Source organism: Carettochelys insculpta, chromosome 9, assembly GCF_033958435.1.
Source record: "Carettochelys insculpta isolate YL-2023 chromosome 9, ASM3395843v1, whole genome shotgun sequence".
Classification (NCBI taxonomy): Eukaryota; Metazoa; Chordata; order Testudines; family Carettochelyidae; genus Carettochelys; species Carettochelys insculpta.
This window is the reverse complement of record NC_134145.1, coordinates 55,138,457-55,153,591: the sequence shown is the minus strand read 5'-3', so window position 1 is coordinate 55,153,591 and position 15,135 is coordinate 55,138,457. Positions and strand designations below refer to the sequence as shown.

Below are 15,135 nucleotides of genomic sequence, written 5' to 3'. Positions count from 1 at the left end.
ATGGAGTGGGACACCCCCCCCCCCAGTATGTACTGACTTCAGAGCTGGACTCTGAAAGCAGCAACTGCAGAGCTTCCTGCGGTGGCAGGAGGTTCCAAGAGGTACAGGGGCTCTTGAATGCTAGTCCTGGCCAGCTTGGGAGAGACAATACTTGCCCTCTCTCTGCACAGCTGCAGAACACTCTGCCTTCCTCCCCCCAGCCCCATACTCACTTCTCGCCCAGTCCATCTCCTGCCCGGTCGGGACTAGGAAGCCCCCTTTGTTGGGGTGCTCCCAGCAAAACAGGGAAGATACAATCCAGCTCCATGAGTCTCCTCCAGGTGCAGAATCCTCAGGCTGCTGCCCAGTCCCATATAGAGTCCTGCAGCAGGGGGAGGCACCCATAGGTGGGTCTGGTTTGGTTTCTCCCTCCCACCACCAGAGCAGTTTGCAGAGGAGGGACAGGCTTGTCCTTCCCCTGCCCAGTTGGAGCCAGGAAGCCCCCCCTCTGATGAGGCACTTGGAAAAACAAGGAGACATCTGATGTCACAGGGAAGAGCTTGTTTCATGGTCCATGATATGTTTTTCAGGGTTGTAAAATTGGTAGGGCTCTAAGCTTCAGAGATGGTCCCAGCTGGAAGTGGGATGTTGGACAAGGCAAGCTGTTGCTGTGAGATGGTAATGAGAAGTCTCTTTCTCTGATGCTTGACCAGCTGGTTCTTGCTCAGGTCACATTGCTCAGGTCACATGTTGAGGGTCTAACTGATTGCCATGTGTGGGATTAGGAAGGAATTTCCCCTCAGGTCACATGTTGGCAGGGATGTTGGTTATTTTTTTTTCACTTTCCTGTATAATGTAAGGCACAGGTTGATTGCCAGGATCATCTGGATATATCCCACTTTGTCAGTTCCCTGTCACGGTGGGGGCCTTGGCTTTTGGTACATCTTAGTCCCTCCTACTATATGCCCGGGGCACAGAATAGATCAGTGTCCTGCTGGGTTGCATGTTTTGTCTAATTTTGGTTGTTGGGTTTGGTGTGCAGATGCATAGGTAATCTTGATGGTCTGTGATATGCAGGATATCAGAATAAATGATCTGGTGATCCCTTCTGGCTTTAACCCCATGTGCAGTAGGTGGAGCTCCTTTGAGTAGGCTGGCCGCCCCAAGCCTGGCCAGAGGAGCCCCAGGCTGGCTGAAGCCTGGCAGAGTTCTTCCCTTGTCTGGAGGAGCCCCGGGCTGGTTGGGTGAGCCCCACCCCTGCACCTGTCCAAAGGTGCTCCAAGCCAGCCACTGCTGTGCCTCCCCTCTCCACCCCAGGCCAAAGCTGCTCCAGGGAAAACTGTCTCTGATAAAACAAAACAGCTGAGAAGGTGGTATGAGCTGACCATTTGCCTGGGTTTATCAGTGGAGGGAGATTACTGCTTATTGCAGCACCTGCCCTGGCCTGTTATACCCGCTGCCAGGTTTGCGATTGCTAATTCTATGAGCTATCCATTGGTAACATGACTCCCTGGTATGGGGGACTGAACAGCACTAATAGAACTTCACCAAGGTCTATCTTGTGACTAGGGCCCTACCAGAGTCACGGTCCATTTTGGTCAATTTCATGGTCCTAGGATTTAAAAATTGTAAATTTAATGATTCCAGCCATTTAAATCTGAATTTTTGCTCTATTATAATTGTAGAGTTCTTGTGTGTGTTGGAGTGGCAGGGATGGTGGTACAGCTACCCTTACTTCCGCGCTGCTGCTGGCAGCGGTGCTGCCTTCAGGGCTTGGCAGCTGAAGAGTGACATTTGCTGACCAGGTGTGACATCAGCAGTGACATCTGCTGACCAGGGCTATGTCTACATGTGCAGCCAACATCGAAATAGCTTATTTCGATGTTGCGACATCGAAATAGTCTATTTCGATGAATAACGTCTACACGTCCTCCAGGGCCGGCAACGTCGATGTTCAACTTCGACGTTGCTCAGCCCAACATAGAAATAGGCGCAGCGAGGGAACGTCTACACGTCAAAGTAGCACACATCGAAATAGGGATGCCAGGCACAGCTGCAGACAGGGTCACAGGGTGGACTCAACAGCCAGCTGCTCCCTTAAAGGGCCCCTCCCAGACACAGTTGCACTAAACAACACAAGATACACAGAGCTGACAACTGGTTGCAGACCCTGTGCCTGCAGCATAGATCCCCAGCTGCCGCAGAAGCAGCCAGAAGCCCTGGGCTAAGGGCTGCTGCCCATGGTGACCATAGAGCCCCGCAGGGGCTGGAGAGAGAGCATCTCTCAACCCCCCAGCTGATGGCCGCCATGGAGGACCCGGCAATTTCGACGTTGCGGGACGCGGATCGTCCACACGGTCCCTACTTCGACGTTGAACGTCGAAGTAGGGCGCTATTCCTATCTCCTCATGAGGTTAGCGACTTTGACGTCTCGCCGCCTAACGTCGAAGTTAACTTTGAAATAGTGCCCGACGCGTGTAGATGCGACGGGCGCTATTTCGAAGTTGGTGCCGCTACTTCGAAGTAGCGTGCACGTGTAGACGCAGCTCAGGAGTCCCTTTCTGAAGGGAGAGCTGCTGCCAGCAGTAGCACAGACATGAGGATGGCATCGTATGATATAGCCACCCTTACTTTTTCCACACTCTGCAGAAGTGGGCTCTCCGTCAGGACCACCACACTGGAGTCACCCAGCTCTGAAGTCAGAGCAGCAGTAAGGGTGGCAATAACATGACACCCCTAAAATAACCACGTTACCTCCACTGCAATTCCCTTTTGGTAAGGACACACACGCACCCTGGCCTGTGTGAGAAACACTGGTCTGCACCTGAGAAATCTTTATAGAGTAGGACAAAAGCACACGAAAGTCCAGATCTCATGGGGAGAGACCAGATTTCTGGGTCTGTAACATACTTTTTCCCCCACACAATCCTTCCCCCTTTTCACAATCTTGTAAACTAATTAGGAATGTGATATATACATATGTTTGTTAGAGAAGATCCATATCTGAATGCCTTGTGCTGAAAGCTGTATAATATAACCTGTGGTTTTGTGAATTAGTTATTTTTATAAACAATATCTTTTTTGCTGAAATGATTCATTTTGATAATCTTTGACTGTTGAAGTTCATATGTACCCATCACTGTTAAATCCTGAAACACAACCGATTGCCAAAATGTAATTGTATTGGCAAAATCTTGGTTTTCTAAATTTCTGGCTCTGAGTCAGGTTAAGCAATGAAACACTGTATTAGAAGCTGGTCTGTGTTCTCTGACTCTGCAACACAGCCGTGTCATGTGGAAAAGCCTTCATGGTTTGTGTTGTGTGTGGGTCAAGGATTAAGGGAAAAGTTTAACTCTCAGCAGTTTCAGCATTTCATGCATGGTTGTAGCAACAGATTAATAAGAATCTTTTATCTCACAAAAATAGGGACCTGTGCAAGGTAAGGAAGCATTGTCTGCTGGTGGTTTGGCCTATTGATAAACGTCATGTAGGTCAGGTTTTTGTGTGGATGAGTTTATTTGCATGAGTTGTCACATACTAGACAGAATGAAAGGTATAAACTTTTTGTATTACATTCCAAGCACCACATGATAAATAATTAATGTGGAGTATTCGTAATCTGATCACTTTATTGCCCATTTACTGTTTTGTTATAAAGGTTCAGATGGGATTGTTTGTTACAATTGAAAGGTTTGCATCAGCCTGTTACAAGTAGTACTAGGATGGAAAGATCTCAGCAGCAGCCAACAGAGGAATGCAGTGAACATACTGTGGACATTGTACTACAAAACCTATATGTTTGATGTCAGATACCAAATATAGCAACTTTCCCCACTTGCCTCCTGTCAAGATAGCATTGGAAACAGTTTCAGTCCTGGTGATATAGAGAGAGTCATCTGTGTCGAATACCTGTTGTACAAAAGCATTCTCAACCTCTTGTCCTCACAGGTGTTCACCACATCTCTAGGTCCTGGAACAGATTTAGATAAATCACTGTGACTTACACCATTGCAACTGAGAATCACGATTATAATCTGGCCCCAGATGTAATGTCAGTCAGTTGTACCCAACCTTATTAAACAGGAGGGCCAAGTAAAATAACCACAACATGATGTGGCAAGCAGATCATACATACTGGAAGATTTAAAGTCACCTGTATTGATATTTTTATTAAAGTTCAGCTTGTTTCGTATGTATTTAGATAGGTTGATTCTAGTTATAAACAAGGATGTCTGTGTACATCCTTGTGTAAATGAAAACTATGCAGACATGACAAAACACCAATGGGTTGGCAGTTAGCATGTTGTAATGAAGCAAAGTCAGAGGCCTTATGGAATGCTCTGCTGGGCTGCAGGGTGAGTTCCCCTGCTGTACATGATTTGGTCTGTCCACAGCAATGACAAAATCATGTTCAGTGCTGCCTGAGAATATGAAAGAGCAGAAAGCAATGTTAAGCTTGACTTAAACCCTTGTACTCTGAGTGGAGCATAGGTCATTTACAAGTTTCCTCTACTCTGTATCAGGACAAAACTTCCAGCTGGCCCCCGGAGTACCCCAGTTGTTGTCTTTCAGTCTCAGTAGATCTTCTCCTTGTTGTCTGAGGTTCTCCTCTTTTGCATTTCCTTGCGGGCTCCATTTGAAAGCTTGATAGATTATGCTGAATGATGGTTTTCTGAGAGCATGGCCTATCCATCCCCACTTTTCTCTCTTGATTTGAACGTCAAGTGGTTCTTGACCTGCTCTGCTCCAAATCTTTTAATTTGTGACCAAGTCTTGCCATAGATGGGCACTATATTTTCCGTTTTCCAGTCTTCTGGAATCTCTCCTGTCTCCCATGATTTTCCAAAGATGATAGATAAAGGCTCAGATACCTCCTCTATCAGCTCCTTGAGTATTCTAGGGTGCATTTCATCAGGCCCTGGTGACTTGCAGACATCTAATTTTCCTAAGTGATTTTTAACTTGTTCTTTTTTTATTTCAACTTCTAACCCTACCCCTTTCCCACTAGCGTTCACTATGTTGAGCATTCCTTCATCAGACTTCTCAGTGACGACCGAAACAAAGAAGTCATTAAGCATCTCTGCCATTTCCAAGTTCCCTGTTATTGTTTCTCCCTCCTCACTGAGCAATGGCCCTACCCTGTCCCTGGTCTTCCTCTTGTTTCTAATATGCTTATAAAAAGCCTTCTTGTTTCCCTTTATGCCTGTAGCTAGTTTGAGCTCATTTTGTGCCTTAGCTTTTCTAATCTTGCTCCTGCATTCTTGTGTTGTTTGCATATATTCATCCTTTGTAATTTTTCCTTGTTTCCATTTTTTATACAATTCCTTTTGTATTTTGAGATCATGCAAGATCTCCTGGTTAAGCCAAGGCGGTCTTTTTCCATATTTTCTATCTTTCCTACACAGCGGGATAGCTTGCTTTTGGGCCCTTAATAATGTCCCTTTGAAAAACTGCCAACTCTTCTCAGCTGTTTTTCCCCTCAGTTTTGCTTCCATGGGACCTTACCTACCAGCTCTCTGAGTTTACCAAAATCTGCGCTCCTGAAATCCATTATCTCTATTTTGCTGTTTTCTGTTCTACCCTTCCTTAGGATTGTGAACTCTATGATTTCATGATCACTTTCACCCAAGCTGCCTTCCACCTTCAAGTTCTCTACCAATCCCTCCCTATTTGTTAAAATCAAATCTAAAACAGCTTCCCCCCGTAGCTTTTTCAACCTTTTGGAATAAAAAATTGTCTCCAATACAATCCAAGAATTTACTGGATAGTCTGTGCCCCGCTGTATTAGTTTCCTAACATATATCTGGATAGTTGAAGTCCCCCATCACCACCAAATCTGGGGCCCTGCTTGACTTTGTTAGTTGTTTAAAAAGAGCCTTATCCACCGCTTCCACCTGGCTAGGCAGCCTGTAGTAGATGCCTAGCAGGACATCACCCTTGTTTTTTACCCCTCTTAGTCTAACCCAGAGACTCTCAACACGTCCATCTCCTATATCCATCTCCACCTCAGTCCAAGTGTGTACATTTTTAATATATAAGGCAACACCTCCCCACTTTCTTCCCTGTCTATCCTTCCTAAGCAGGCTGTACCCTTCAATACCAACATTCCAATCATGTGTATTATCCCACCAAGTTTCTGTGATGCCAACGATGTCATAGTTATATTTATTTATTCGCACTTCCAGTTCTTCCTGCTTATTACCCATACTTCTTGCATTTGTATATAGGCATCTAAGATATTGATTTGATCTTGCCTCCCTGTTTTGCCCTGACCTTTTTACTCTGACATTGTTGCCCATGCTGCCTCCCATTTCTGACCCATCACCCAGGTTTCCATGTTCTCCACTTACCTGTGGTCATTGCTCCCCTGCCCCCCTCGAACCTAGTTTAAAGCCCTCCTTACTAGGTTAGCCAGTCTGTGTCCAAATGCCGTCTTTCCCCTCCTCGAAAGGTGAACACCATCTCTGCCCAGCAGTCCTTCCTGAAATAGCATCCCGTGGTCAAGGAAGCAACACCATCTTCGAAGCCAGGCATTCACCTCTAGGATGCACGTGTCTCTGCCTGGGCCCCTACCACTGACAGGCAGGATTGAGGAGAATACCACCTGTGCCCCAAACTCCTTCACCCATGCTCCCAGAGCCCTGAAATCACTCTTGACCTGCTCAGCATCATACCTCACAGTATCATTAGTGCCCACATGGATGAGAAACATGGGATAGTAGTCAGAGGGCCTGATAATCCTCGACAACGCCTCCGTAACGTCTCAGATATGGGCCCCAGGCAGGCAGCATACCTCCCGAGATGAAATGTCAGAGCGACAGATGGGCGCCTCCGTCCCCCTCGGAAGTGAGTTCCCGACTACCACGACTCTACGTTTCCTCCTCGCAGTGGTGGCAGCAGACTTCCCAGCCTTGGGGATATGAGGCTGCTCCTCTGCTGTACGGGGCGATTCTTTGTCTCCTGTATCAAGTACAGTGTAACGGTTTCCTGGTACCACAGTGGGAGGGTTCTGAGCAGGGTGGAACACTGCCTGCTGCCAGAAGTAACAAGCTGCCAGTGTCCACCCTGATCTATCTCCTCCTCCACCAGTGGTTTATCAGCTGTCCTGTGTACTGGGACAGTTACCTCAGCTGTCTGCACATGAATACTATCCAGGAACTGCTCATGGAGTCGGATACTCCTCAACCTGGCCATCTCCTCCTGTAGCTCCTCCACCTCTTGCCTGAGAGATTCCACCAGCAGGCACCTTTCACACTGGATGGTCCCCCCCAGCCTGGATATCAGTGAGTGGGAATTGCAAGCTACAGTCCCTGCAAAGCCACACCAGGATCTGGGTAGAGGCATCCATGGTCAGGCAGTCTGTCTGGCTACAGGCACAGGTGGAGGAGACAGCAGTTGTGGTGGCACAGGTGTTGTGGGTCTTCCTAACCATCGTCAGCCTCCCACTGTCAAACTTCCTCTTAAACTCCCCTGTCTGCTTCGCTCTCCTGGTATCCCTTGCCTCTTGCTTTTAAAGCCTCCTGGCCTGGGTCAGACCCTACCCCTGTGCGTCACACAGGGGAAGGCCAATCAAGGGAACAAAGGTCAGGCAGGCAGTCCCAGCTGCCACTGAAACTGAAACTGAAACTGACCCACCTGAAATCAAAATGGCAGTTCAAATTCAAACAGATTCAAACAGTTAAGCACACTCACTCACCCCAAAAGCCAGCTCTCTCACCTGGTAGCTTCTGCAGTGGTAGGATCACTTGCTCTCCCTCTTAAACTCCCCTGTCTGCAGCTCCCTGTCCACTTTGCTGTCCGCTTCAACATAGTGTTTTCCAAGGTTTTCAAGCTACCATTTGAACCCCTCAGTTCCTGCTCCCTTTCTCACTTGTCTTGAAGATAGATTTTAGTGAGATGGGTCTTAGAGAGCAGAGCCCCAACCTCAGAGCCCTGGTGTACCATCTTTTATAAGGAAAAGGTCCAGCTGCCAGCCTTATTCAACTTTCTTGCCATAGGTTGTCTCTGCCTTCCATACCAACCAGAATAAATTCCTGTCAGTGTTCTGTTTCAAACCTCTCTGGTTGTCAGAAGAGAGGTGGCTGCATGCACTGGATGTCAGGAAGGCCTTAGCGTTTTACACGAAGTGGATCAAGCCATTTCACAGATCAACAGATCTTTGTTGCTACAGCCAATGGAATGAAGGGCCTGCTGGTGTCTACACAATGCATTTTGAATTGAGTCCCCTTGTGTATTCAGACCTGCTATGAGCTAGCAAAAGTCCCTCCAATGCCTATGGTTTGAGCTCACTCATCTAGGTCTTAAGCCTCATCAGTGGCCTTTCTGGTGCATGCACCAACCCAAGACATCTGCAGAGATGAAACATGGTCCTGAGTTTGCAGATTCATGTCTCACTATGCCATTACTCAGCAGGCTAGAAGTGACGTTGGGTTTGGCAGATCTGTGCCGCAGTCGACACATCCCTGAAGTCCTACCTGCTTTCATGGATACTGCTTGGAGTCACCTGCCTGATATCTCTGAGACATCACAGAGGTCTTAAAGAAACTACAGAACATCAGTAATCTTATTGAAAACATCTACCTGGCCACCATGGATGTAGAAGCTCTTTATGCCAATATTCCGCATGAGGATGGATTAAAAGTTGTCAGTGACACCATCCCTGATGATTCCATAGCATCATTTATGCACAAAAACTGTTATATAAGTGCTGCCTTAATATTTGCTTACTAAAAATATTGATGAAAATGATGTTATGCAGTATGTATCCTAAGGGGCATCATTGCAGTGTTTAATCTTATAAACCTGTATGAATTAGAACATAGAACGTAAGAACAACTATACTGGGTCAGACCAAAGCTCCATCCAGTCTGGTGTCCTGTCTGCTGACAGTGGCCAATACCAGGTGTTGCAGAGGGAGTGGACCAAACAGATAACAATCAAGCAATGGCTCTCCTGTCATCTGTCTCAGCTTCTGACAGAGGTTAGGGACACCATTCCTTACCTGTCCTGGCTAATAGCCATTAATGGCCCTAACGTCTGTGAATTTATCTAGCTCTTTTTTTAAACCCTGTTATAGTCCTAGCCTTCACAGCCTCCTCTTGCAAGGAGTTCCACAGGTTGTCTCTGTGCTGTGTGAAGAACTTACTTTTATTTGTTTTAAACCTGCTGCCCATTCATTTCATTTGGTGTCCTCTAGTTCTGATACTATGGGAACAAGTAAATAATTTTTCATTGTTCACTTTCTCCACACCACTCATAATTTTGTATACCTCTATCATAACCCCAGTTCCATCTTCGCTGCCTCTGTAGAATTATGAATATCAACTGGCAAGATAAAGTTTCAAATGCAGATGTCCTGTCAAGATCTGGCATACCCAGCCTCATAGCAATCCTCAACAGCAGAAGACTATGATGGCTTGGTCATGTGAGAAGAATGGGTGACAAACGTTTTCCCAAAGAAATCCTCTTCGGTGAACTGTCATGTGGATTGAGAACAAGAGGAAGACCAAAAACTAAGATTCAAGGATACATGCAAAAACGCCATGAAAAAGTTCAACATCGATCCAAAATCCTGGGAACCTCCACCATCAGATCAAAATACCTGGCGATGATTGCTACAACAGGGCACAACATCCTTTGACAGTATATGTGCCAGCCACACAAAAGAACTTCTTAGAAGGAAAAACTCTCAGACTCCAGAATTTGGAAATAGATTGACATGCGGTTATTGCAATCGACTGTGCAAATCCAATATTGGATGGATAAGCTACAAGAGAAGATGCAGACTCAAACAGTGCCCATAGATCCTCACCATTGCCACTAACCATCTCTCGAGATGAAAAGGGGCCATAGAGCCCCACTTAGTCTCTTCTTTTTCTAAGATGAAAAGACCAAATCTCTTTAATCGCTCTTCATATGGGACCCATTCTAAACCCCTAATCATGTTAGTTGCCATTTTCTGAATGTTTTCTAATACCAATATATCTTTTTTTGAGATGAGGTGACCACAACTGTATGCAGTATTCAAGATGTGGGTGTACCATGATTTTATACAGGGGCAATAAGGTGTTCTCCGTCTTATTCGCTATCCCTTTTTAAATGATTCCTAACATCTTGTTTGCTTTTTTGACTGCCGCTGTACACTGTGTGGATGTTTTCAAAGAAATTGTAATAACTTTGATTATTTGGTTCTTTGGCTGGGTACAGATTTAAGTGATCACTCTATAAGCTGTGCTATGATTGAGGATAGAAAATGTGATGTATTTATCTTACAATGACATAGGGTTTGTCTTCACTACCTCACTAAATCACTGGTGCTGCAGCATGTCTGGTGAAGATATATTATGTCAACAGCAGAGCTCTCTCCTATCACTATAATGAGAAGCAGATATTTTGGCTGGAGAGCTTCCTCAGCCAACACGGAGCAGCGTTGACACAGCTTTCACTCAGTGTAAGTTACATCTTTCAAAGGGGTGGTTTCTTCATACCGTTGAGTGATGTAACTTACATCGATGTGAGTGGTATTGTAGACAAGACCGTAGTAGATGAATTGGTGGTATATGACAATGGCCATATAGTTAATCGGTTGAATGGCTATGTACTATGAAAAGAGAGAGTTAGAGAAAAGAAGCATAAATTGGCCCTGATACCTGTTATGGAAAAATCATCATATGGGCTGCAGGTGCTAGTCCTTCAAAAAAAATGTGAAATTTACGGGAAAATATTTAGCCTGCAGATTGACTCTTTTGGTATTATCTTAAACTAATTAGTAAGGCCTCTCCAGTGACTAATCTGGGAAGAGTTATGCAGTTAATCATGTAGTCATCAAACCCATATTTCCCCTGTGCTTAGTTGCTTTTCCCACCCACAAATATACAGTGTGTAATAGCATTGTGCTAATATTTTACATATTTTTCTTCCCTCAAGAAATAAAATAATGGGCAGTTCACCCTGGGTTTTATTTGTCAGCCTTTCCCATAAAAGCAGACACAGACCATCCACATACAACCCACCCCACCTCTCTCATACCTAACTTGCTGTGTGCCATGATGGTCTTTTTGGGGGGTGCCAAAATGCGGCACTTCCTTCTGCAGTGGGGTGGGAGAACGCTCTCACTCTAGGCCCACAGGGGTTAGGGTGGGAGACAGGGGACAGCACTGAGGCTTAGGACTTCCAGCCTGTGGTGCAGGCTTGTTGCAAGCTGGATCAAATGAAGCCAGGAATTGGCTTCAGCCTGTGGGACATATGTGATTTTGTTTTTTAAAGCTGTGGCAGACATTGGGATTGTCAGTCGCCCGTGCTGATTAGGTGGCTTGTGATCATCCTACCAGGAACTTGGAATCCCAGATTAGGTTTTTAAAATCTTCTTTACGGTTGGTTGCAATGTCAGCAATGATGTATCTGTATTTTCCAGCACAAGTGCAGGTCTCACCCCTCCCTCTCCAAAGGGATGATGTCATCACACCTGTGTGCTGCACAGTTACTTACTACAGTCTCAGGGGTAGCCATGTTAGTCTGTAGCTTCACAAATAACAAGCAGCCCCGTAGCACCTTCGAGGCTAAGAAATGTATTAGGTCAGGAGCTTTCATTTGAAGAAGTGGGTCTTACCCATGAAAGCTCATGACCAAATAAATTTGTTGGTCTATAAGGTGCTGCAGGATGGCTTGTTATTATTTACTGTGTGACCCTCACATCAGTCTGTAGACTGGTTTTAACTGCAGAGTGGCTCTGTTAGCAGTATGCAGTCTGCTCTTTGCAACTTGAGTTTGAAATCCACTTTGACCTTAACACCTGAACTGGCTAACCCCATTTAATTGGTGACTGCCATCTGTGAGAAGGGCATGTATTAACTCAGAGGGTACAGTTTTGGCACTGGTTGTAAAGACCAGTGCAGTTAACACAATTGTAGCATAGGCTGTAGCAATGAAGACAAATGCTGCTTATTCAATAGTGTGTGTGTTGGGGGGGGGAGGATAGATGCAACATTACTGTAGAAGGTGTTAACAAAACTCATCAGTGTTTATTCCTCAGTCATCTTCTGATAACCCATCAGCTACTGCTGACTCTCACCTAAAAGTGCACAGAGGCTGTGTTGTAAAAGGAGCATGTTCATTACTTGCCGTAATGAACTCTGATGATAATGTGCTGGTTTTAGTGCATAGATCGGTCTAGGGGAGTGGCTCCCCACCTTGTGTGGACCCCCAATAACCTCTCAAACCATTTGTGGCCCCCATCAAAGTCAATTCTAGCTGCTATGTGCACTTTATTCAATTAAAAAGGAAACATAAATAATTAACATTTAAAAAGATTTAATTTAAAATAATAATTGATTGTAACTGCAATTTCCTTAAAGCTTCTTTCCATGATTATTTTTATTTTTCATTTTTATTTATCTTCTTTTTTTGGACCCCCAGGGGTCCACAGATCCCAGGTTGGGAACTGCTGATCTAGGGCATTTTTGAACTGCTTCATTGACTCTGATCAGTCTCTTCCCTTAGAAAAAGCTTCGTTTATAGTCCTAACATAATGGGTATCATCAACACCATAGACTCAGTCTGGCTCCACTGTGACTGTGATGATGATTTCATTTGAAAAATATTACATTTCAAGTAAATCTGCATTTAATTTTGTCACCCAGGAGGATGAAATTCATCCTTGTAGAGAAGGCTGCCAGCAAGCCTATGAGTTGCCTAAATGTAGCTTACCCTGCTTGCCCTGTGCTTCTCCATTTAATAGTCAAAGGGTGTTATGCAGAACTCATTGATTTTAGTCTTCAAGGATTCTTAATAGTTTATTCCGTAAGCTTCCCTTCCTGTGGATTCCCACTCCATGAATTTCATGCAGAGATCTGAGTTGGAACAAACACAAAACACAGCTGAAGCAACTAAGTTTTGCCTGGTTTGGAGTTGAAGCCATGTGAAACTACAGAATTTCTCATAGTTTCCACCCAAAGTAATAAATTGGCACATCTTGTCCATAACTCAGCCCAGCTTTGTGAGCCTTGGTGAGTCTGTTTGGTAAATCTGGCTCAGGTTTTTGGTTTTTAACAATGCTCAGAACCATATGAAACTGGCAGCTGCTGCATTCGAGATTTGGACAGCCACTTTTTAAAACAAATTGAAAAAATGGTTATGTGGGTTTATTTTCTGTTTGTAACCTAAATTCCATCTTACTACTACTTTTTCATCTAAACATGCATGTTTCCTGCCAAGGATTGGGGTTGGGCAATTGGGAAGGGAAATGTCTACAAGAAGACATCTTTAGTTTTAGGAAAGTAATATGAAACATTTTGAGAACCAAATGAGATAAAAGGGTTTCTAGAAATATATAACCACTATTTGTATTTTTGAGCAGCAACTGCTGTTTTGTTACTCCTTTTGTACAGATCTGAGAATCATTAGTTTTATTAAAAGAAGAAGTAGTGGAGGAAAAAAATCTGACCAGTCCTTTCTTTGTTGTGTTTTCCATAATACAGCTGTTGTCTGAAAAGGATATAGAGTAATTATTAAGGTTTTCTATAAATGTATATAAACTGTAAAATTGAATATGGTGAAAGGCAAGCTGATGTTTCAATATTATTCTTTTTAATTATATTTTTAACAGACCCACCCAAAGTTGTCATATCGCCTAAGAATCAGTCTTTCACAGAAGGCTCCGAGGTGTCTATAATGTGTTCTGCAACTGGTTATCCAAAGCCAAAAATAGTCTGGACACACAATGACATGTTTATCATGGGATCAGAAAGGTATGATACTGGGCTTGTAGCCTTTGCCTCTTTTCAATTTGTGGAAGGTAGTGTTCAGGAATTAGTTTTGAGCAATTATGAAATGCATTGAATGAAAACTTCCTACCAACCTCAATGCCTGTGAGACTTGCAAATAGTGCCTGAGAAAAACAAAAATAAAAAAGGCAAGTTGGATAAACTCCAAAATCTAGCCCGCTAATCTGTTTTCTCTACTGTCAAATGGTGGCTACATGATCACTCCATTTCACAAAGGTATGCCAAGATTTAATATATATCTAAAGCACTTTGAGTTGCTCTGGTGGAAGTTCTTATTTATAAAACAGATATGTAATCCAGTTATACATGGCATTGCCACTACATGAGATTGTTTTCTCAGTGACTACCAAATTTTGTTGATATCCACCCTGCCCTGTTTTTTCCCTTCCCAGATATAGGTTGACAGCAGAAGGCACCTTGATAATCAAAAAGACTGTTCCAACAGATGCAGGACTTTATGCCTGTTTGGCCAATAACTCAGCTGGGACAGAGACACGGACTTCTACCCTCACATATATTGGCATGTATTGAAAGAAACAATGGAGGAAAATTAAGAAAAACAAACAGATAATCTGAGGGGGAAAGCTGAATAATAGCGATAAAGCTGTTCAGAGCATTTATAATGAAATAACTTTAACGTAAAAATTAAAAAAAATACCCTGAAAATGTTCACAAATTTTCCCTGTTTTCTAAGAAAATGCAAATATTGAAACTGTTAAAGGTGGTGGTGATTGTTACTGTTTATATAAGGCTCTGTTGTTTCTGTTTTTCTTAGTTTCTCATTTTACAATAAGTAATAACATGTTAAAAAATTAGAGCTGCTGTGAGCAGTGTTACATGCCAGTGAACACAGGAGGAAAATGGGCCTCAGCTGACTTCTCTCTTTTTCCTGATTCATCCCACCTTTAATCTATTCTTCTCCCCCATCACCCTTAATGCTAGACCAGCTCTCTGCTGTGTCTGTTTTTCTAGCTCACAGTGGGCTTCTGGGCCTTACAGTATTGCACCTATTTAATAATGGGAAGTAAACACCAAGGCCGTGTCTGCACTAGCAAGTCCTTTCACAAAATCAGTCCCTCTTCTGAAAGAACACGTGGAGCATCCACACACAAAATGTGCTCTTTTGAAGTCCTTTTGAAAGAATGTGGTGCTTCTTCTGGAGGCCTTCTTCCTTTCCCAAACAAGGAAGAATGCCTTTTTCTGAGCGATTCTTTCAGAAAAAAGCATGTGTAAACACTCCAGGGGCCCTTTGTTCAAAAGAGTAGTCGTCATGGTGCCAGATATTTAATCCCTGGCCCATTCTTTTGAAAGAGTGGGGGCTGTGTGGATGCTTTCTTTCGAAAGAGCAGGTTGCTCTTTTGATCCACTTTTTTGT

At 44.1% G+C, this 15,135-nt stretch overlaps 1 protein-coding gene across 3 annotated transcripts in view; it reads left to right on the top strand.

The window, feature by feature from the left end:
* The window catches only part of HMCN1 (hemicentin 1), a 312,463-nt gene that overhangs the window by 119,682 nt on the left and 177,646 nt on the right, over positions 1-15,135 (top strand). For all 3 annotated transcript variants that reach the window (XM_075002181.1, XM_075002180.1, XM_075002179.1), the window contains exons 12-13: positions 13,583-13,724; positions 14,153-14,280. In XM_075002181.1, the coding sequence (XP_074858282.1) occupies positions 13,583-13,724; positions 14,153-14,280 (270 nt within the window). The remainder of the gene's footprint in view (positions 1-13,582; positions 13,725-14,152; positions 14,281-15,135) is intronic.